General features: G+C 52.2%; 1 protein-coding gene across 1 annotated transcript; it reads right to left on the reverse strand.

Moving 5' to 3' along the window:
- Positions 1-48: 48 nt before the first annotated feature.
- J7337_010159 (NRPS protein) lies at positions 49-22890 on the reverse strand (the record flags this gene model as incomplete). Its single annotated transcript, XM_044827745.1, has 2 exons — positions 49-14531; positions 14583-22890. The coding sequence occupies 2 exons, from the start codon at positions 22888-22890 to the stop codon at positions 49-51; spliced, it is 22791 nt and encodes a 7596-aa protein (XP_044678339.1).
- Between the last annotated feature and the right edge of the window lie 1592 nt (positions 22891-24482).

A 24482-nucleotide genomic window follows, 5' to 3' on the forward strand; every position in this document is an offset into this window, starting at 1 on the left:
TTGAATGAAATAGCACCGCACCTCAATACCCTATAATACCCCATAACACTATAGTAATGCATAGGGATCCTGCGAGAATACTGAAATCTTGTCGCAGAGACTTTCAAACATCTGTTCCGCCAATTCCTTGCTTACATGTCCATTCCCATTGTAAACCAAACAAACTTCAGTGCTGTCGACATTTTGAGGCGTCGTCACAACACTGAGATCAGCACAGTCTTCCTGCGAACCCATTGCGCCAACTTCGTACCTGTTTCCCCCCATCTCGAAGCTCTCTGTTTGCGGCATACTCTGATGCTGAACAACAGTAGAGAAACCATTGACTCCATCATCATCCCAGTCGGTGCACTTGCTGATGATCTCTCTGAATCCCAGTGTTTCGTACGGCATATTGTCTACCTGCTGGTTCTGTATGTATTGGGAGAGATCCAGAACGGTCCAAGAAGATTGTTGCCGAACACGTACGGGAACGATGTCAAGGCAGGGACCGACAATGCTTTGGATCCCAGGTATGTTGCTGGCATTCCGTCCGCTGATAACGTTCCCGAAAATAACGTCAGTTTTCCCTGTGACCTTTGCCAATACGGTTGACCAGGCAGCCTTGATGACCGTTGAGGTTGTGATGTTGACCGACGCGAGTGAGGGCGTAGATACGGTCTTTCTCAAGACTAGGGTAGGGCTTGTTCTCAAGGATGTTCGCGGTCGTTGGATGACGTTGGTGGGAGCGGAACCCTTTAGAAGGGCCGTCCAATACGCGTAGCATCGTTCCTTGTTCGCTCCCAGCGCCGTCTGGATGTAGCTTGCGTACGAGGGTGTGGGATAGATAGGTTCTCCATCGAATGAGGCCTTAAGACTCTGTAGGATTGTCGGGAAGCACACGCCGTCGTACTGCGCGTGAGATATGCGGATGAAGATTCGATGACGTTCTGATGACTTCTGTTGCGCTACTATGAAGCGGAGTGAGGGTATGTGGGGATGCGGAACCTCGTGCTTATGGGCCACCTGAAGCTCGGAAGTGAACTGATCTATACTCTCCACATCTTCAACAATGACCGTGGGTTGGACGTGGCGGAGGATGACCTGCAAATAACGGCCTTGATGAGAGACAAACACAGTGCGCAAGATGTCGTAAGCGGCCACGACGTTTGTGATAGCTTCTTGTAGTAGAGTCATGTCAAGCGAGCCCGAAGAGTCCAGATGGAAATAATTGAGCTGCCATCGTGACTCTAAAAGACCTCCGTGGATGGCCTGGTCTTGAAAGTCGGTAGTAGGGAGGACGTCGATGATGCTGGCTCGGGAGACCCCGACAACAGGACAAACATGGCTTCGCACGAACTGCTCAGTATCATCTGCGTCAAGCATGGAGAGCGGCTTGTAAGGCTGGTCAGTGATGACATATTTCTCCTTCTTGGAGACCAACATCTCCACGTGACCATGGATAGATGACCTGTCACTATCCTTGTACGACTTGTCGTTAAGACAATCTAACAAGGAACCAAATTCGGGATTCTTAAAAATATCAGCCACAGTGAGCGGCAAGTCCAAGTCTCTGGCATTGCCAACCATGGACATGGCGATAATCGAGTCACCGCCAGACTCAAAGAAATTGTCGGTAGGCGAGATTGCACAACCTTCATACTCGAGACTGTCTCTCCATAGTGCGGATAGTTTGTTGTGGAGATGTTTTCTGTCGCGGGAAAATGAGTTGCACATGTTGGATGACATGGAGGCTGCGTCGCCGACGTCAATCAAAGTCGAAGATGCACTGATTCCTGAGCTCTGTGCTTTGGGCTGGTTGTTCGTGTCGTCATGCTCGGACGTCCAGCCGTCAACCTCGGAGGATTGTGTGTATGTGCTGCGAGCCATTGGTGAGATCTGTGATAGCCGGAGATGGACCAGAGTACTCTCGCTGTAATCAATGAAGTCCTCAAGGAGTTCAGACATGTCTGTGGCGAGCTTCTGGGCCTGCAAGCTTGAGAGTATGTTGGTCCAGTAGCGGAGGACAATGCCTTCGTCACCACGTGTAGCATTGGCATTGAGAGTGACGGCGTATTCGCTTGGATCATAGGCATTGACTGACTCGTAGGTAAGCGAGTCTGGCTCGTAGACACTTGCTACACCGGCGTTCTGGATGGACACAGCCGTATTGAAGAAGCCCCGCTTTGATTGGCCTAGGGTATGGCTCACACGAGCCAGAGAGAAGTGCTGGTGCGGCAGACTGGCCATGTAATCATCTCGAGCGGCGGAGAAGAGTGTCTTGAGAAGTGTCTCAGTTGTGAACTGGAAGCGGAACACAAGCATGTTGATGAGAGGACCGACAATACCATCGACTCCAGTGATACAGGCATCACGTCCAGAGGCTAGATAGCCAAAGCACACGTCCTGGCGGTCTGTGTATGCTCCAAGTAACAGGGCCCATGCCACCATGACAATGTTTGAGAATGTCACGCCGAGTTTGGATCCAAGAGCTTGAAGCTCCGAGAACCGTTCGAACTGGACAATGACAGACTGTAGGCGGCGGCTAGCTATCAGTTCTGGATTGAGTGTTGGAAATGCTGTGTGTTGTGACTCCCAGAGATAGCCTGTCCAAAAGTTCAGGCTTGAAGCGGTGGATTGATCGGAAATGTATTTGATGTATTCCTTATAGCAAGGAGCTGGAGTTGGAGACAAGCTGTCGGTGTAGGCGTTGGAGATGTCTCGGAGGAGGATTGATGTGGAAGCACCGTCGGTAACTGCGTGGTTCAGCTCAAGCTTCATGAAAACCTTCCCTTGTGGTGTTTCGCAAATAGTGATCTGATAGGGGAGCATGGGACCATCGTGTCGCTTGTTGGTCTCACCGAGCGACATGGAGTTGAGCTCGGCCATGACATCAATCTCCCGACACTTGATGGTGCTGACGCGAGACTCAAAAGGCCGCAGAACGACTTGATCGAACGAGTCGCCTTGACGCAGGCTATCAATGAAGATGGTCCGTAATGCTGGATGACGCTCAATGACTCTGTGACAAGCCTGGACGAGTTTTGCAGTATTAATTGCTGAGCCGTCGGGAAGAGTGATTTGAAGAACAACGTGGAAAAGATATTGAGATGGATCGAGGAGCTGGCTGAGCAATATGCCAGTTTGAATAGGCGAGCATGGATAAATATCTTCAACCATGCCAAGCGACACATGAGCATTGGGGAGATGTGTGGTCGTTATCTCGTGCAGATCCGTGTAGCTGATAGGTAATAGAGGAAAGTCGCTGAGCGTCGGGGTAGAAGGGGTCTCGGCAAGTTTTCTGGTAGTGTTGATGAGAATCTGCTTGTAATTGGATACCCACTTCTCAATACCGTCTTGGTGAAGCATGTGTCGATTATACATTAATGTAAACCCGATGCCATCATCAAGGACGGATATCGAGATCTCGAAGAGAGCTAGGCGGGAGGTCTCAGGCGCGACGTCGGAGAGGGCCAGGGTGTCCTCCTCCGTAAATGGAAAGTCAACGGCTGTGAAGAGAGCGTCTCGGTGGTTTTTTTGTTGAGTGTGGCCAAGGTAGTTCAGCAATATCTCGATAGGTTCATCATGGACACTCTCTGAGCTGGTGAGATAGTGGTGAGCAAAGTACGGGCGGCCATTATTAGGAATGCTACGCCGGACATCCTTTACCCTACGAACATGGTCAACCTCATCGCCGAAGTCGAGGCTCTGCCGTTTAACGTGAACAGGGCACAGCGAGGTGAACCATCCGACGGTTTGAGCAGGGTCAATGGTTTGATCCCAAGGTTCACGACCATGACCCTCGTTGAACAGTGTTGGCAACTCCCGGCTGTCGAAGGTCTGTGCAAAGGATTTTAGAATGGCCGTGATGAATAGATCGAGTGGCTCGGTCTTGAGGGCTCTGTGCGAGTCACCCAGGATGGAGGAGACGACGTCAGGGTCTGTGATGACGACCGACTGTTGTCTCATGTCTCCGTAGACGTTGGAAATCTTTGACATGCCCCAGAAATCCAAGTCGGCAGGTTGTACAGCAAATGGTAGAATTGCTTCACGACTTTCGAGGGAATTGACGTGTTCGATCTGTGAAGCATTCCATCTGCGGAATGAGAGGGGCTTGGTGGGTGGAGAGTAGGTAGAGGTCAGTAAAACCTCGAGGTCGTGGATAACATTAATCCAAGAAATGATGTCAATGACGAGATGATGAGCTACAAGTGACAGCACTTGAGACCCGTGAGGCAGTGCGAATAGGTCAACCGCAAAAACGGGACCAGAAACATCAATGCTTCTTTGGCTGGCGGCTATGATCGGTATCATGTCAGGCTCTGCAATAATCTCATGGCGTTGAAAGCCATATGAACCTTGGACATGTGAAACTATATGCTGTGTCCAACCGGCAGCAGAGGACTTGTTGAACCGGGCGCGAAGCATTGGATGTCTTTCAACAAGAGCATCAAGAGCCTCTTGGAGGGTGGACACGTCGAAAATCTTGTTGATGGATAGAAGTTGACTTTGGTTGAAACGGTCCCCGCGGCCCTTATTAGTGCTGTTGCTGAAGAAGAGACGTTGGATTGGTGACAGCTCGAATTCTTTATCGTCGTCTTCCTCGTAGTGGTCGAGCACTGGCTGCTCTTTAAAGGCGGCGAAAGTAGATAACTCGGAGATTCCCTTGGCCCTCATGATGTCCTGCATAGTCAATGAAATGGACTGGTCATGACAGCGTGTAAGTATCTGAATCGCCATGATGGAATCACCGCCGAGGGAAATGAGAGAGCGGTTCGTAGGGGTTTCTGTCTCTGGAATGTTAAGGGTTGACGCCCAGATGCGCCTGAGCTGTTGGATAACTGGTGTCATCACTGAGTCCACCGCATCTTGACCATCACCCAAGTCGACAGTAACCTCGCAAAAGTTCGCTTGTGCATCGGCAAGCCAACTGCTTGCACTCGTTCTGTCAAGCTTTCCAGATAGTAAGAGTGGAATAGCTTGGACTGCGAGCCAAACTGACGGTATCATGTAAGGTGGAAGTGTAGCAGCCAGATCGTGTTGTACGGCGCGGATCTGTGTTCGGGCAGTATCCATGGCGGATTCGAGGATAGGGACAAAGCCAGACGTGGTAAGAGGTGCTTCGGTGGATGAGGGACCCTCGAGAGAGGTGATGGCAACCAGGCGGCCCTTGAAGATGCCTGACTGCGGAAGGTTGACCAAGACCTGGCGAATACGCGGTTCAGACTCAAGACGAGCCTCAATCTCACCAAGCTCCATGCGCTGGCCATGAAGCTTGACTTGATGATCCTTGCGCCCAAGATACATGAGTGATCCATCAGGACAATATCTGACCAAGTCGCCTGTCTTGTACAGACGCACTTGCTCAGTGGTGAACAAGTGCATCCACGCTGGATCCTCGATGAAGGATGCCGCCGTCCGTTCTGTGTCGTTCAAGTACCCGCGGGCCACGATGGGACCACTGATGAGGAGTTCTCCAACACACCCCACAGGGACAAGAGAGTTGTGGTCTCTCGGATCGACGACCCAAGTGTGGTTCCCGTCCATGGCGTGACCGATATTAGCCTTGGCAGTAGAAACAGAACTGTTTGCAACCGCAAATATGGTACACTCTGCTGGCCCGTAGCCATTCATCAGCTCGACCTTGCCTCCCCAGGCACTAATTGTTTCGGGTGTCAGAGTCTCGCCTCCACAGACCAGGGTCTGTAATGTGGTGAATTTGGAGGAGTCCTGCAGATTTGCGACCGAGGGCGTTAGGAATGCCCAAGTGACACCAAGGGAGTTCATGGAACCGGCGAGATCCACCATTCTCATCTCTTCGCTAGGGATGCAGACACAGGCACCGATGGTGAATGGAGCAAACGTCTCTCCCATGGCAATGTCGAATGCGTAGGATCCAAAATGGAATACACCGGAGTCCGGACCTATGTTCATGCGATTCATGAAAGCCCTGGAGCTTGTCACAAAAGAGCCGTGTTCAATGACAACGCCTTTAGGCTTTCCAGTACTGCCCGAGGTATAGATGACAAACGCGGCATCTCGAGGTGCGACGACTGGTAGATCCTGCGTGAAAAGCTCGGGGGTAGTGAACGAGTCGGAAGTGACCAAGACAACAGTCTCGACAAGGCCCTGAAAGCGGTCTTGATACTGAGGTGCGCACAACGCAACACGGGCCTTGCAGTCGCGTGCGATCTCGGCGTGACGGGCGGAAGGATGCGCTGGGTCCATAGGAACGATAGTGCCCCCGACGAGTATCACAGCGAGCATTGAGACTGTCGTCCAGAGAGATTTGTCCATACAGCATGGAACCAGCTCATGAGCGCGTACACCATGTCGCATGAGCATCCTGGCGAAATGCGAGGCGTGCTGGGCAAGATCTGTGTAGCTAAGTTGACCGTCCCAGGCGCGAACGGCGGTCTTGTTGGGCTTGGTTGCTACTGACTGCCAGAACAGGTCCGGAATACTCTCTTCTGAAGGCTGTAGGACAAGGCTGTTCCATCCTCTGATGGTCTCCACGTCCGCTTGGCTATAGAGCCGAAGATCCGATACCTTGCGAGCGGGTCCTCCAAGAGATAGGTCCGTCAGTTGACCTACCAGCGCTTCGAACTGCTGCGCGATGTGCCGTGCGTCCCATCCAGAGATGACCTTGTTGTCGTGGTGAATTGTCAAAATGAGCTCATGCTTCTCAATGGAGCATTCCACAACCAGTGGATATGTGAAGAAGTTTTTCTGGTCAACTTCATGTTGGGGAGAGCTCAACAGGTCATTCGGGCCCGTTACCTGGTCAAACGACTGTATCACCAGTAAGTTCTGGAAGTCACAGGCGACTGCTATGGCATCGCCTAAGCGACTAATACGCTGCAGACCCGCATGTTGATGAGGGATCACGTCCGTGGCCCGTTCACGAAGGTTCTTCAAGAAGTCACTAATGGTGCTATGGCGACTGATATGAACTCTTGAGGGTACCGTGGTCAAGGTAGGTCCAAGGATGTCTTGTACATGGTCCAGGGCGATGTCACGCCCAGATAATGTTTCGCCGAAGACGACATCGTCAGATCCAGTCTGAGACCCCAGGACAAGCACCCATGCTGCCCGGACGATTGTCGGAACGGTTATATCCATGCCAAGGTCGTTTCTGTTGTAGTGCACTGTATGTGTCAAGGTTTCATGATGTGATTGCGCAGCAGACGTCGAAGAAACTTTGGGGAAGTGAGATACCAGAGAAGCGTCTTGGAACCTGGCCCTCCAAAAGTCATCAGAGGCTTCAGTGTCAACCTCGGCTAGGTACTTGATGAAGTTGGCGTATTGTCCCACAGGCTCATGGGCGGTATCTCCGTGGTAGAACTGCGACACAAGTTTGAGGAGAGATGGCATGCTCCACGCATCATAAAGCGCGTGATGGACAACCCATATAAAGTGACAAGGCCCATCATCATGTGCCTCGACGATACTGTAGCGGGCTAGAGCTCCTCCATTGTGATCAGGTACCGATACAGCCTTGACAGTAGCTGACTCAAGGTCGTCATAATGATCCCACTGAATGTCATGAGGGGCAAGAACGAGTTGGTATGACTTGAGCGACGTGTTGACAATGCGGGTTCTCAAAATGTCGACTCGATCAACAGTATTTTGCCAAGCAAGCTTGAAACGATCAATGGAGATGCCCAAAGGAAGGTTGAAAACATAAGTAGCGACATATGCACCCGGTTGCTGCAAGGTCGAGGCAACAAGACCCTCTTGGAGGGAGCTACAAGGGTACATATCGAGAATCTGACTCTCCTGCACACCACAACGGCCTGCAACCTCGCGCAGAAGTAACGAAGGATCTTCAGTATCTGGAAGAAGCGAGAACGGGTCTACACTTGAGACAGGAGCTTCATCCGAGTGTTTGCAAGACATTGCCATGTCTGAAAGGACAGGATTGTTGAAGATAGCCATGACTGTGATGACAAGGCCTTCCGCCCTAGCAGCCGGAACGAGCTTCATGGCATCGACGGAGTCGCCACCGAGTCTGAAGAAGCTATCGGCTTTGCTGATCTGGACAATAGGAATGTTCAAGACTGCAGCCCAGGCTTTCTGCATTTTGCGCTGCATTGCCGATGTAGGGTGATCCCCTCTTCGAGATGAGCCAGAGAGCTTGTAGGAGGCCATCAGCTGAGCTGGCACGGATTTGGCTATGGTCTTGAGTCTCTGGCGATCAAGTTTGCCAGCCAAGGTCAATGGCATCTTGGACAGCGGTATGTAGATGGCAGGGACCATATACGATGGGAGAGAGTCTCTGAGGGCTGACTTGAGGGATTGGGCAAGGTTAGTCGAAGCACTCGACATGCTTGCAAGAAGAGGATCAACGTTTTCGGTGAGAGTGTCCCCGAAATCATCGTCGCTGGTAAAGAAGACGGCGAGTGCCTTGGTTGACGTCTTGCTCTGCGGAACAACTATATCAACAGCGGCTTGAATGCAGTCCGGTAAGTGAGCCTGGACATGGTACTCGATCTCCCCAAGTTCAATACGTTGTCCATTAAGCTTGATCTGTGTGTCCTTGCGCGACACATACTTGAGCGAACCGTCCGAGTTGTACATGACCAGATCACCAGTCTTGTATAGACGATGTGTGCCATCTCCCTCAAGATTCATGTCTGCACGCCAGGATGGAGGATCGATGAATGCCTCTTCCGTCTTCGTCTCGTTGTTGAGGTAACCTCGGGCAACAATAGGCCCTTCCACGATTAGTTCGCCGATGCCGCCAATTGGCATCAGGCGATTGTGGTTGCGCGCATCCACGACCCAGCAACGACTACCAACAGCGTTGCCGATAGTAGATGGGTCGCTGTTGAGGATATCTCCATCATGATCAACCTTTGTGCTCGTTGCAGCGATAACGCTCGTCTCACTGGGGCCATAAGCATTGACGAGAGCGGCATGGCCAGCCCATTTCGTAATGTGATCTCTCGACATTGCCTCGCCGCCGGTGACGAGGACCTTGAGGCAAGGAAGACTGCCCGGCTTGAGAACACTCGCGACAGACGGTGTGAGCAATGTCCAGTTCACGTTGAACTTGGTGATGACGCCTGACAAGTCGTTCATGCGGTCTTGCTCGTTGGGTATGCATATACAACCGCCTACTAACAGGGTGGACAGGATCTCCATAACGCTAGCATCGAATGTGTGAGACGCAAACTGCAGCACTCGCGAGGATGATGTCATCATGATAGCCTTTGCATGAGCGGTTCCTCCGGTGGCAAAGGATGCATGCTCGATTATCGTTCCCTTAGGAACACCCGTCGTTCCTGAGGTGAAGATGACGTAGGCAGCGTTGTCAGGCCGAACAATGATGTTGGGTGAGCCTGGAAACACGGAGGGCAGCATCGACATGGTTTCCTTGCCAAGAGGAATAGCCGGAAGATCCAAGCTGTCGAACTTGGCCTTCAAGGACGAGGAGCAGATGACTAGCTTGGCGTTGACGTTGCTGACCAAAAACTTGATGCGGTCGGGTGGATGAGTAGGATCGAGAGGAACAAAGGCTCCGCCGGCTTTGAGGACTGCCATCATGGCAACGACTGTCCAGGCTGACTTTTCGAAGCACAGTGGGACGTACGCCTCTGGCCCGACGCCGAGAAAGACGAGGTACTGAGCGAATCGCGAAGCAGCTGCATCAAGTTCAGAGTAGGTAAAGGTGGCGTCCCAGGCGTCGATAGCGGGAGTATGGTCTGATAGTCGTTGACAATTATTCTCAAAGACGTGGTGCACACACTCATTCAAGACCTCAGGCTCAGCGTTGTTCCACGTCATCAGTTGCTGTCTACCGTGGTCACTGAGAATGTTCAGTTGGTTTAACGGAAGTGCTGTGTCGCATGTCGCAATCGAAGAGAGGATCTGGTCAAATGTTGAAGCAATATTGACAGCATGCGCGTCTGAGACTTTGTCTTGCCAGTAACATAACTGCAATTCCACGTTCGAGTCCCAGACTTCGACGTTGACAGTCACGTCGTACTCACTAGGGTCCTGCGCATCCCTGACGTCGAACGAGAGAGTACCTGTCGCCATATTCTTGGACACTGACCTACGCTGGAAAGAATAGGCGGTGTTGAAGAGAGGCTCGTTGGTGCCCACGGCGTTTTGAAAGTTGGCAAGCGAGACATTCTTGTAGTTCATGGCTGTAGCGAGATCGTCCTGCATGGTTCGCAGGGCGGTGTTGAGAATGGTGGACGGATCGAGGCGGACGCGACAGACGAGCATACTGATGAATACTCCAATTGCGTCGTCTATACCACTGATGGGTACATCTCTGTCAGCGACGAGATAGCCGAAGCACACATCGTCAAGGCCTGTGTATGCTTGGAGGACCAGTGCCCACGCCAGCTGCAGCAAGTTGGATAGAGTGATGCCTCTTTCGGTGCAGAGTGACTGGAGCTCAGCGGCATGCGAGATACCTTGGGTAAGGGTTCGAAGGGTCCTGGGCGCTGTGGTCCCGTCTGAAAGGAGGGGTAAGCAACAAGGCTCAGCGCCGTCCAGATACGCCTTCCAGTACCTGGCATCCTTAGAATCACCATTTCGCTGCAAGAAGGAGACGTAGTCCCTGTAAACGGTCAGGTTGGCAGTATCCAAAGTGCGCTCGTACGCTTGGCCAAGATCGCGGAACAGGATAGGCATAGATGTTCCATCAGAGATGGCATGGCTCATCTCAAGCACGCACAGCACTGTGTTCTCTGTGGTGTTGAAGATTGTAAGACGGTGAGGTGGCTGATTGGTAGGAAGGCCGAGCGGTGGATGGTCATTAAGCCTGTGGTCTACCTCTCTGGAAGGACACTCAACGATAGAGACGTTGGCGTCGTGACTCCTTAGAACGACTTGACTGACAGCTCCCTCCTGTAGTGTGCTGTCGACGAACGCAGTTCGAAGGCTGGAATGGCGATGGACTACACGCTTCCAAGCTTCTGAAAGTCTTTGCACATCGATCGCATCGCCTTGTCGTGTGGATGTAACTGAAAACGTGATGGAGTAAGAGTAGTATCCAGGGTCCTTGATCTGGGACAAGAGGATGCCCTGCTGAACCGAGGAGCATGGATATACTGCTTCAACGTTATCAGGAGAGATACCCAACTCAGTGAGAGCCTGCGTAACCTGGGACTCTTTCTTGAAGGCCAGAGGAAGTAGAGATAGATCTTGGGATAGCTCTCGTGTATCTTGAGATATTACTTGAGCTGCTCGGTGTATACAGGCACTGCAGGTCTCGATCCACCTGCTGATAGACGGCTGGTGGCGCATGTGGCGGTTGAAGGAAAAGTCAAAGATCAGCCCTTCTTTGGTGAAAGAAGCTGAGATCTCGATGAGTGCCAAACGTGGGACGTCGGCCCCGATATCGGACTGCGAGCTCAAAGAGTTCAACATGCTTACGTCGACAGACTTGAACACAGAATCCTCTGCTCCAAACTCCTGTGTGTGGCCAAGGAAATTAAAAGCAATCTCGACCGGGAATTTGATCGGGGATTTCGAGTCAGCCAACATGCTATGAGCAAAGTAAGGTCGACCGTTGCCAGGAAGCTTTCTCCGGTAGTCCCGTACCCAATGCACAACATCAAGGATGTCGTACTCGTTAGGAATAGTCTCAGGGAGAACGACAGGACAGAGGGTGGTGAACCATCCAACGGTGCGTGATAAGTCCAGATTGTCATCGGGAGGCTCTCTTCCATGGCCCTCGTTGAATATAGGGGGTATCGAAGAACGGTCTGGAAAGGTTTGGCGGAAGGATGCTAACATTGATGCCAGCAAGACGTCGACGACATCATGGCTACTACCTGAGAGCAGGCTTGATGTGCCATTGGGTATCGTCATAGTCTCTGTGACTGAGTCGCCATGAAGATTCGGTACATCTTCCATCCCCCAGTACCGGCGGTCTGATGGAGGGACTGGGATATTGTGGAATACACGCTCCAGTGAAGCTTTCTGAGCCTCGTCGCGTTGCTTGGAAATCCACGTCTGGAAGGAGACAGACTTCGCAGGTCTGTAGGTTGATGCTGACAGGAATCCTTCGAGATCTTGCAGGATGATGTTCCAAGACACGACATCAACCACCAGGTGATGAGCCACGAATGTAATAATTTGGTCACCAGTTGCCTCTATCTCAAACATGTCGACAGCCAATATCGGCCCATCGACAATGCTTAGGGTAGTCTGACTCTCCGCCACCAACTCCAAAAGTCGTTCCTCATGGACAATGCCATATGAACGGAGAGCGTAGGATCCAGCGACATCGCTAGTAATCCGCTGCGTCCAGTTTCCGTCAGCCTGCGAGAACCTAGCACGCATCATGCTGTGCGTCTCGACGATAGAGCGGAGAGCATCCGATAATTCCTGCGAGGTGATGATGCGGGTCGTAGCCAGGGTCATGCTCTGGTTGAAGTGGTGAGAGTCTACACCAATATCCTCGAAGTAAACCTTTTGGATAGGTGATAGTTCAAAAGGTTTCTCCAGCTGTTCGTCGTCGTACATGGCTTCCTCGACGTTGGTGACAGCAGACGCAAGGTCGATGATGGACTTGGCTCGCATGATCTGGCTGACAGATACAGCCATGTCTAAGGAGCGACAAACAGCCATCAACTTCATAGCGGATATCGAATCGCCGCCGAGATGGATGAAGGACTGCTTGAATGGAACCATATCGGCCTTGAGGTTAAGGGCCTTGGCCCAAGCAGCCCTAAGCTTGATCTCCATCTCCGATGGTTCTCTATCCAGCGCAGACGCCTCTTCCTGCGCGTCAAGAACTAGATGGTATTGTTCATGAGACATATCATCGACCCATCGGACGGTGCGCCTGCGGTCAAGCTTGCCAGAGGGGAGAAGGGGAATATGGTTGACGACAATCCATAGAGATGGGATCATGTAAGATGTTACATTCCTTGCAAGACCTTCACGAATACCCACCAAGAGGGATGGAGGGTACTTGGTTATGGACTGGATCTCTTCTTCTCCGTTGATGGTCGTGAGAGAGTGGAGAGATAGAATGGCCACCAGGCGGGCTTTGAAGGGGCCAGAGCCCGGGACTGCGGCTAGACAGGACTCGACGGCTGGATCTGCGCTCAAATGATGTTCAATCTCAGAAAGCTCGATTCTCTGACCATTGACTTTGACTTGATCATCCTTGCGCCCATGGAACTCAATACCATCCTCGGTAAGTTTGACCAAGTCTCCCGTCTTGTAAAACCTGCGTTCCGCGCCTGAAACAGCCGCTGGGAACTGTTGACACCACCTCGGGTTGGTAACAAAAGATCTTGCAGTTCGCTCGGGGTCATTCAGATACCCTTGAGCGAGGATCGGACCTTCTATCACGAGCTCGCCCACAGCGCCGATGGGCATAAGTCTGTCGTGGTTGTCGGCGTCAGTGACCCAGCACATGCCCCCGACAGCATGTCCGATATTCGAGGGAGAAGAGTCCAGTGTAACGCTCGGGTTGACGGCAGCTACCACTGCAGTTTCACTGGGTCCATACGCGTTCATAAGACGAACTGACGGCGCCCACGAAGAGATATGAGCAGAAGACATGGCCTCACCTCCCAGCACGAGAGTCTCAAGACCAGGGACTATCGAAGGCTGAAGCAGCTGGGCCACCGAAGGCGTTAACAGAGCCCAGTTGACGTTCATTCTGTTGATAGCCCCGGAAAGATCGTGGAGACGCTCGTCGGAACTTGGAATGCAGACTGTCCCGCCGTGGATGAGTGTGGTGAGGATCTCCATGATGCTGGCGTCAAAGGTATAGGAGGCAAACTGCAAGACGCGTGATGACTCAGTTATGCCCATGGCGCTACCGTGTGCATACGCGCCAGTGCAGAATGCGGAATGGTCGATAACGGTTCCCTTTGGCTTTCCAGTTGTGCCGGAGGTGAAGATGATGTAGGCTGGACTGTTGGCAGATAATGATAGAGGTACGTGGCTGGTTGCATCGTCGTGACTGTGAGTCCTACCGTCTGCCAAAGCCTGCGAGACGGAGATGGCCCTCGATCCGAGGTTCTTCAAACGCTCGACGTGTTGATCAGACGAGAGAACGACTGTGGCCCCAGTATCAGCAAGAATGCCGTTGATCCGGGCATCGGGGTGCGCTGGGTCTAGAGGCACGAAGGCAGCACCTGACTTGAGAATAGCCAGGATGGAGATAACCACTAGAGATGACTTGTCCATGCAGAAGGGAATGACGGAATGGACTGAAACGCCATTTGCCACCAATGAACGAGCAAGACGTGTAGATTGAGAGTCCAGATCAGCGTATGTGAGGCTCTGGTCCCATGACACGACAGCGAGCTTATCTCGTGGTTGAGCCACTGCCTGAGCCCCGAACACGTCGTGAAGGAGTCGTCTCGATGGCGAAGGGATAGCACGGTTCATTTCACGCAGCGTCTGTAGGTCACTGTGGCTGATCAAAGGCATATCGCGAAGCTTCTCATCCAGCAGATCAGGCGACGACACGGACTCCAGCATCAGTGCAAAGTGATCCATTATGCGCTGCATCTGAACCTCAGGTATAACGTTGGGATCAAAGTGAACGACAGTCTCGAGCTCACCATCTGTAAAATGACACGACAGCATGAGAGGGTACGACGAATAGAAGTTCGTACCAGCCATCTCGTTTGACTGCTCGAACCAAAAGGCATCCGTCGACTCTCGAGGTCCATAGTTGATGGCCAAGAGGTTCTGAGCGCCGCAAGCGAGGGTTGTATCAGCGTTGATGTTTCTGATGCACTGAATTCCAGCAAACTGATGTCTTCTCACAGCCGCTGAGTGATCCTGCACGGAGACAAGAAGCTCAGCAAGGGTGTGTGAAGGGTCGATGACTACACGTGTGGGAACAGTCGCCAGTGTGATACCAGCCATGTCCTCAATCCCGACAACAGGAGCATCGCGCCCCGTCATGGTCTCCCAGAAGACAACGTCGTTGGCTCCAGAGTAGGTAGACACCGCCATCGCCCAGGCTGTGCGGATTCTAGTGGCTGCAGTTATCTCTGATCCTGACGGGCTCGTCAAGGTTGCTTTGTGGACTAGCAGACTCGTTGCGGAAGACTGGTAATCGGCGTTGGGAAGACGTGGGAAGTGCTGGGTCGAGATGTCGGAGAGATGGGACTCCCAGAAGTCGATGTCCTGATCCCGGTCAAGGTCTGTGAGGTGCTTAATGAAGTTGGTGTAGTCAGGGCCCTTTATTTGTGTGGAACTCAGATTGTCGTGGTAGCATCGTTTAACCTTGTCGAGGATGAGAGGAAGACACCAGCCATCATAGATCGCATGATGGATTGTCCACACGAAGCATTTGCCTGTACAACCATCGTCAACGATACCGTAGCTGGCCAATGTCGCACCATTATACAATGGAAGCTGGCGCCGAGTTGTGTCGGTATCTGAGAGGCTGGTAAAGGTGGACCATTGAGGTGTTTCTCCGGCAACAACAACCTGCACAAACCCAGCATCTTCTGTATGAACGATCCTTGTTCTCAGCATTGGCTCGGCTTCCACCACAATTGTCCAAGCCTCCTGGAACTTGTAGACGTCGATGTCGGCTGGTAGCCGATAGACGAGTTGCGCCACGTAAGCTCCAGGCTCCTTGGTGGAGAGAGCCATGAGACCCTCTTGCAACGCAGAGCACGGATAGATGTCCTGAACATCACTAACGTCGATGCGAGCAGAGCCGGCAACTGTTTGTCGCAGCTTATCGACAGAACAATCGCCGGATAACAACGAGAATGGTTGGTATGTTGTAGTAGGCGCTTTGGATAACGGAACCGCGGACTCGGCCATATCCAGCAGTGATGGCTTCTGGAACACCCCAGCAACAGTCAAGTCAATGTTGGAACATCGAGCCAGCGTCACCAGTTGCATGGCCCCAATCGAGTCGCCTCCAAGTTTGAAGAAGTGATCCTGGACTCCGATAGACACCACGTCAATGTTGAGCAGCTGAGCCCACATAACAGCCAATTGCTTCTCCACCTTGCTGGACGGCGCTCTGCCACTCTTGAGAGCAAGCTTGTAAGACTTCATCTTCGCTGCAGGCACCGACTCTCCCAGAAACCTGAGACTGCGCCGATTGAGCTTGCCTGACGAAGTGAGAGGCATCTTGGAGACGGGGAGCCAGGCGGATGGGACCATGTAGGCGGGGACTGCATTGAAAAGCACAATCTCGAGCTTCTTGGCGTGAGACCTGAAAGACTCATCCATGTCCAGCAGCATGCTGTCATCGCTGGTTTCTCTGAGGGAGATATCAGCATCTGCACAGATAAAGCAGGCGAGCAGCTTCCTGCCCTGTGATGTGATGAGCTCCACGGCAGATTCCCAGCCCTTGGGGAGATTCTCCTCGATGTGGTGCTCAATTTCTCCGAGTTCAATGCGCTGGCCATTGAGCTTGACCTGGGTATCCTTCCGCCCGAGGTAGGTAAGTGTGCCGTCCGAGTTGTAGCGCACAAGGTCGCCGGTCCTGTAGAGCTTGCGATCCAGTCTGCCATTCTCAGTGATTCCCTCAATGCAGGCGGGCGGAGGAACAAAAGACTGGGCCATCTTGTCTGGGAGGTTGAGGTAACCTCTAGACACGATAGGGCCATCAATGAGGAGCTCACCAACGCAACCAATTGGGACAAGAAGGCTATGATCGGTCGCATCGACTACCCAAGCGACGCTACCAATGGCACGACCAATGTTGTTCGCCTTACCTGGCTGGGCGATATCTCCAGAGAAAGTCGAGTTGACGGAGCATTCCGACGGCCCGTAGCAGCACCGCAGAGACACAAAGTCGCGCCAGATGCCAACGCACTTGGTAGTCACCGCTTCACCCCCAAGAGCCAGAGTCTTCAAAGTCGGAACCTCGGATGGCTCGAGGAAGCAAGCCACAGTGGGCGTTATATCAGCCAACGTGACGCTGTACCGATTAATTGCTCCCGCTAGGTCGTTCAGCCTCTCATGGTCCGATGGTACGCATACGCAGCCTCCCAGACTGATAGTGCTGAAAATCTCTGCGAGACTATTGTCAAAGGTGTACGAAGCGAACTGCAACACCCTCGAGTCTGAGCCGTAGCCTAACTTGGGGCCTGAGTACATGGCGTTGCTGGCGATGCCTCTGTGCTCGAGGACTACACCCTTGGGGCGCCCTGTGCTACCAGACGTGTAGATAACGAAGCAGGCGTTGTGAGGTGTGACTTCGGGAAGAGGCGACTCAAGTGCCGTGCCGATAGTCTGTAGCAAATCTGCGTCTACAGCCACGACTGTCGCAACAATAGAGTTGAGCTTGGGTACTAATGAAGGAGATACAAGAGCGATAGTAGACGCTGTATCTTCGATACGAAGACGGTGCGCAGCCTCCGGATGCGCTGGGTCCAGAGGTACGCATACACCGCCAGCTTTGAGAATGGCCAGCATAGAAACTATGGCAATTGCAGATTTCTCGAAGCAGACGGCCACAAAGGTCTCTAAGCCAACGCCTAGAGAGGCAATATGATGGGCCAGCTTGTCAGAGGCGTTATCAAGCTCGGCATAGGTGAGGTTCGTGTCCCATGAAGCAATCGCAGGCCTGTCAGGCCGTGATGCAACCTGCTGTTTGAACAAGCCGTGGACGCAACTCTCAATTGCATCAGGAATACGCTGGTTCCATCGACTAATTTGAGAGCTATGCCAGGAACCCAAATGGTCGAGCTGCGCAATGGGCTCGTTGCAATGATGCAGAATATTGCTAAGCGCATTTCTAAACGTGCCAGCAACATTGGCAGCTTGTCCATCAGAGAGAGTATCGGACCAGTACATCAAGTCAATCGCCATGTCATGCTCGCCGGCCTCGATATTGACCGACACGTTGTACTCATCAGGATCGTAGGTAGGGCAACATTCCTCAAACACGAGGTCCGTCTGCGTCGTTGGTGGTAGCTTTCTGTACGACAATGCTGTGTTGAAGAGAACAGCGTCGGAGAGCTGAAGGGCGTGGTAGACCTGGGCTAGCGGCGTATGGCGGTACTCTAGACTTTCGAGATAGTCCCTCTGCACTGAGCCCATCATGTCTGTCAAGCTGGTAGTACTATCAGCATTGACACGGCATGTGACCATGTTGATGATGGGACCAACGGCATCTCGGATACCTTCGATTGGCAAATCACGAGCCGATGTCAGATAGCCAAAGCAAACTTCGTCAGAGCCAGTGTATAAACGCAAAGTGACTGCCCAGGCAGCATAGATGGCGTTGACAATAGTGACTCCCAGTCGCTCACAAAGACTCTGAAGTTGAGCGAGCTCATCAAATCGGACCCTCAAGTGTCGCAGCTCCTTGACCTCTGCAGTCTCCCCATCATCCAGAACGGGGAAGAGACAGGGCTCGAGACCAGCTAGGTAGGACTTCCAATACTCGATACCAGGTTGTACCGGCTGACTTTGAAGGGCTTTGATGTAATCGCAATACAGCGGGCCTGTTTCAGCCTTGAGGATACCTTGATATGCCAGGGCAAGATCTCTGAAGAGGATTGACAGCGAAGTTCCATCCATAATGACATGACTAATGTCCAATCTGCAAAAGACCTTGCCGCTCATTGCTTTGCAGACGTGGAAGTGGTGTAGTAGTCGGCATGCGTTGTCGCCATGGTTCGTAGGTAATTTGAGCGCCGCAATCGCTTCCTCGTCTGTGCTACTCTCAGAAACAGTGAACGGAACTTCAACTTCCTTGAGCACGACTTGATCGTAGATGGAATCCTCCAACGTCACGCTCTCCAGGAAGATAGTCCTGAGGATCGGATGGTATTGCACCATGCGCTTCCAAGCAGCAATGAGCTTCTCGACATCCACAGTCTCTCCGCTCCTGCTCTTGACCTCATGGAGCGTGTAGGCAGCATAAGCGATGTTCTCCCTGGTGGTGCTGACCAAGAGTCCGGACTGCATCGGAGAGCAAGGGTATGCATCTTGGATAAGACTGACGTTTGAGATCCCAGCCTCGGGGAGTTTCTCCTCTGTGAATACTCTCAATCGATCGTAAGTGAGGGAGAGGAGCGGGAAGTCGCTTAGAGTAGGCTCAGGTTCCATCGAAGCTAGAGATGTAATGACTTGGCCGAGACTCTGTTCGCAGCAGGAAATCCACTCGCGGATCTGCGGCTGGTGTTTCATGTTCTGGTTGAAACCAAACGAGAAGCGGAGAGATCCCTTGACTACGACAGCTGACACCTCGAAAAGCGAGATGCAAGCTGTCAGAGGCCCGATGTCTGCACCTTGACTAGCCTCTCTAATCTCACCTGCGATATTGCTCTCAGGCGTGAAGAGAGCACCCTCACGCTCCAATTGCTGGTACTGGCCCAGGTAGTTGAAGGTGATCTCCAGAGGCCAGTGGTGAGAAAATGCTTCTTGACCCTCCTTTGTCAACCAGCGGCTCGCAAAGTAAGGCCGCCCGTTATCAGGAACTTTGCGTCTTCCGTCTTTGATCATTTTGACAGTGTCGATGAGACTGGTCTGCGAATCTGATCCAGCAAAGACTGGGTAAATGGTAGTGAACCATCCGACCACGTTAGACAAGTCGATTGAGGTGTCCCAGACTTCTCTGCCGTGACCTTCTGCAAATATGGCTGGGATTGAACGGTCGGTGAAGATCTGGCCAAAGGAATACACCATCGCTGCCATGAGAACATCCGGGATCTCGGTCCGTAGGGCGCCATGACATTTGGATACAAGAAGAGATGTTTGTTGAGGCCCGATCTCGAAGCCTTGACGAACCATCTGCCCATAGATGTTAGGAGTGTCTGCCATGCCCCAGTACCCAGCATCACCGTCGGGAATGCCGTGAATTGGCAGGACTTTGTCCGGTATCTGTGCCTTGGCCTGTTCAGACTGCATCTTACACCAGACCTGAAACGGAAGCGGAGGATCAACTTCCTGCAGAGCTTCGGGTCGTAGTAATGTCTCCTCGAGCTCTTGAAGGATAATTCTCCAAGATACAAGGTCGATTACCAGGTGATGCGCCACGACGAACAAGAGCTGTTCTTCTGTCCTTCGGTCGATCAAGTCAGCAGCGACAAGTGGGCCTCGGACAGGATCTAGGCAGGTTTGGCTATCGACGAGCGAGTCATCAATGTCCTCCTGCAGAGACAGTTCCAATGTGCGCAGGCGATATGACGCCGCAACGTCGTTGGTAATGCGTTGCTTCCACTCCCCATTGACTTCCTGTTGGAACCTCGCGCGAAGCATAGAGTGCCTGCAAATAATAGCCTCCATCGCCTTGCGCAGATCTACTTCATCGATATGCTGACTCGTCCGTAGCAGGAAGCTCTGGTTGTAGTGACCCTGATCGTAGTTCGGCCTCGCGAAGTACAGCTTCTGAATAGGCGAGAGGTCAAACGGCTCTTCTGCCGTCTCATGCAGAAGTACAGGCCTTTCGATATCCTTGACCCGTAGCGCCAGTGACCTGATGGACTTGCAGTTGATGATGTGCGAGACTGCCAACCCGAGTCCACGTTTCTTGCACTCGCTCATTACTTGCATGGCGGAGATGGAATCTCCACCGACGCTGAGGAAGGATTGCGTGAGGCCGAGCTGTTCTTCTTTGAGGTTCAGGACATACGTCCAGATCTTGTGTAACTCCAACTCAATCCTGCTTTCGCACTTGAGATCCTCGGAAAGCTGAGTCGCCGCTATTACAGGGTTGAGCTGTCGATACAGAGCCTCGCTCATGCCATCGACCCATTTTCCAGTTTGCTTCCTGTCGAGTTTCCCAGATTGGAGACGAGGGATGAACTCAACGGCAAGCCACATAGAGGGTATCATGTACGAAGGTAGCCTCTCGCTAAGTAGATGCTTGACCTCTGCGATATTGTTCTGTACGATACTCTCAAGATCGCCTTCGATGAGCTTAAAGGGCTGACCATTGGGCACGAGGTCCTGGTCCAGGGCACCGCAGAGCTGCACGATGGCTAGGAGTCGGCCCTTGCAGAAACCCTCTGTCGGTAAGACAACCATTCCGTGTTTGATACTGGCGCTAGCATTGATGTGATGCTCTATCTCTCCGAGCTCGATCCGTTGCCCGTGAAACTTGATCTGTGCATCCTTACGGCCGGCGATGTGAAAAGTTCCATCGTGGTTGTACCTGACGAGATCACCCGTCTTGTACATTCGTCTAGAACGAGCCCGCGACAGCTGGTTCTTTGCCCACGATGGATCTTCAATAAAGGCTTCGCGCGTCTTCTCTGGCTCCTTATAGTACTCGCGTGCGAGCGTATGGCCTTCGATGACCAACTCGCCCACTGCGCCAACGGGCATGAGACGGTCGTGATTGTCCCGATCCACAACCCAGCAGTTTACACCGACCTGGTGGCCAATGTTGAGAGGATTGGTCCCTTGCACCATGCCTCGATGGACATGGGAAACCACAGACGTCTCAGCAGGGCCGTAGCAGTTGATGAGGTTGATGTGCGACCATGAGCGGATGACAGCCTGCGTCATCGCCTCTCCGCCAGTAACGAGCGTCTTCAAGGTTGGGACATTGGCGGGGTTAATGAACTTGACGAATGTCGGGGTCAAAAGCGCCCAGTTTGCTCGGAGCTCGGTGATTGCCTCTTCAACTGCGTTGAGGCGAGCTTCTTCGCTGGGTATGCAGACACATCCACCCAAAATCAAGCAGGTCAAGATCTCAGTGATGCTCACGTCAAAGGTAGAAGCAGCGAATTGAAACGATCGCGTGTTGGAGTCCATCATCATCGCAGGCCCATGAGCAAGTGCGCTCGACATGAGAGCTCCATGTTGTATGAGGGCTCCTTTGGGCTCGCCCGTTGTGCCACTCGTGAATATCATGTAGGCTCCGTTCTGCCACGATCCACAGTCGACCTCGTCGCTCTGGTCGGGCAGCTCGGTGAATAGCTGCTCATCAACGGGGATCAACTCTGGCGCTATGCTTGCTAGCATGTCCTGATGTTGAGGGGAGCACAAGATGGTCGTAGCATCCACCTTTTGCGCGAGAGACTTTAGACGAAGCAGTGGTTGCGAAGGGTCAAGGGGCACAAAGATACCGCCTGCTTTGAGGACTGCCAGCATAGAAACAACAACCCATTTGGACTTGTCGAAGCAGATGGGTACAAAGACCTCGGGCCCAACACCCGAGGCTTGTAGACGACAGGCAAGACGATCTGCCAGGGACAAGACTTGTTGGTAGGAAAAGCTTCCATCCCAAGCGCAAACAGCTTCTGCATCGGGTTTCAACGCTCCTTGCATTGACAGAGCCTGGTGGATGCACTTGCGCACATTTCTCATGGGGCTGCTATTCCAGGCCAAGACTTGTCGTTCGTTTTGCTCACTGAAGAGGCTGATCTGTGATACAAGAGTCTCCGGGTGGTTGTTTATTTCCCTGAAGATTTTGTCGAAGGTGCTGCTGACATTCTCAGCCTGGCCGCGACTCATGAAGGAAGAGTCGCATATCAAGACAGTTTCGAGCGTCACGGGATCTACCGTCATGCGAATTTTACACCACAAAGGATGTTCTCCACTGTTGCTACTACGCTCATCGCTGTGGTTCTGGATTGACAAAATCGTGTTGAATGCTGTTTTGGCTTTCTCATCGCTCATCAGGACCAGCGACGAAAGGCTGCCATTGAGGATTTCTTCCACGCGCTGATTGGCAGGCAGCCGGACATGCAAAGCTTGTCTCATGCGCTCTGCGTGTCCCGACGTGTCGGTAACGCTGTGCTGACTGTCAAAGCCGAAACACACACCATCCAACCCGGTGAAGCAGCCAAGAAGGATCGCCCATGCTGCACAGAGAGCAGCGCACGTGTCTCTCAGGTCGTCTTGTGCAACGTGGTAGATCCGGCTGGCATATTCCAGGCGCTCACAACCTGTCTCAGACAGATCGAACTGCGGAAACATGGCAGACTTCAGATCCGGCATTGACTGATCGGCAGTCCTGACACAACCGCAAGAAACGGTGGGTGCCATTGTTTAGGTTATGTAAAATGATTTGGTGGGTATTTGCTGTTGGTGACTTGTGTGACAGACACTTGTAGACTATCAAACGAATAGAGCGTGAAATTCGTGCGTCACGACAGCAATAATTTTCTTTAGGGTGACTGCATCTATTTGGATGGAGGTTACAGCAGATATATCCTTGCTACAGATCAGCAACATCACTACTAAGAAACAGCATTCAAGGTGTCATTCAGGGATATACACAGAAAACCCTACCGAATTGGAGGACTACTTTTCAGCTCTACAGCGACCTGCAGCCTCTTTCGCCAAGCTGGCTCCCTTTTCTTGCTTCTAAACTGCAAGACGATAGTTGTCTCCGCCCATTGGCCACTCACAACGCCGCTACACCAATGATAACATGGTAAGTCCAAGATTCCCGCTCTTTTCTGTTTCTCCCTTTCCTCATTTCACGCATCCCACCATATACGAACAAGTTTTGTGACTCGGAAAGCGCGGATGTAGCCCGAAGTGGCATGGAGCCCGGAAGTATCTTGTTGACTGAGACATTAGAGGCGGATGAGAGTCTAGGATGCTTCAGGCGATCAACTTGACAAAGAAAACTTGGCCAAGCCAGTGTTCAGAGCACGTAGGCGGCGCAGCCCGACCAGAAAGAAATCGGATAATCCGAGTGGATCCATGATGGCAAATCTATCCTTGTCACTTAAGTGCCTGATTCACACTCAACGAGTGTTGGACTGACAAATGTAGCACGCAAGGGCCAGTAAACTAGATGATTCATCTAAATACCTACTCCATTAGCCGGCTTGGGGCTGGGAAACTGCAGCTAGTCATGAGCCGCCCATGCAGCCGTTGCGGCCGTTATTTTCGTTTGGTGGGGAGACGCAGCTTTGTTTTCACTAGTTTCTTGGCGGTGGACGATTGGGGCTGCGGAGGCTACCTTGGTTCGGTTCCGCTACCAGGAAGAGAAGTTTGGCAGGCCTCATGAGAAAGGCATTCCGCACGTCATGACTAGGGTGAATCTATGTCAGTGCGCAAGGGGGCGCGGTAAAGTATTAGGAGCTGCGCCCTAGTCAATGGAAGGTTTGGGGAAACTTAGCATAATTCGGTAAAGGTTTCGCAGATCTTAGGCTAAGCTTTCTAGTACCTTGATCTAATATCAAAGTTCTTTTGCACCCCGGCCTGGTGTGACAAGGTGAGGTCTGGCTTACAGAAAGTGAGGTCATATGGCGGTTGTAGTACCAATATGAGAGAAATCTTTTTTGATACGACTACGTGTTCACGCCGAATTTAGGATTTCACGTAGTCACGGACGACTCACGGGGCGCATATGCATGTAACGTGCCGGTATGGACTTTGGTGCAACACACAGGGATAAAAGACCTCAGAAACTGAAATACGAGCCTTGAAGTGGAACTAGTTATCTAATTTCATGACCCGAGCAGGCCTACTCAGTGGGGACAGAAAAAGCAAAATATTGATGATCAGGGCGTTGAGAGAAGTGATGATCTCTCTCAGTCTCGTAAAGGAAGGTAAAGAAGAGTATATCCAGATGGCGCAAGATCCGTACTTAGCCTTCAGAACGGGATTGTACGGCATCTTTC

Source organism: Fusarium musae, chromosome 7 (assembly GCF_019915245.1).
Source record: "Fusarium musae strain F31 chromosome 7, whole genome shotgun sequence".
In the NCBI taxonomy this organism is placed as follows: Eukaryota; Fungi; Ascomycota; class Sordariomycetes; order Hypocreales; family Nectriaceae; genus Fusarium; species Fusarium musae.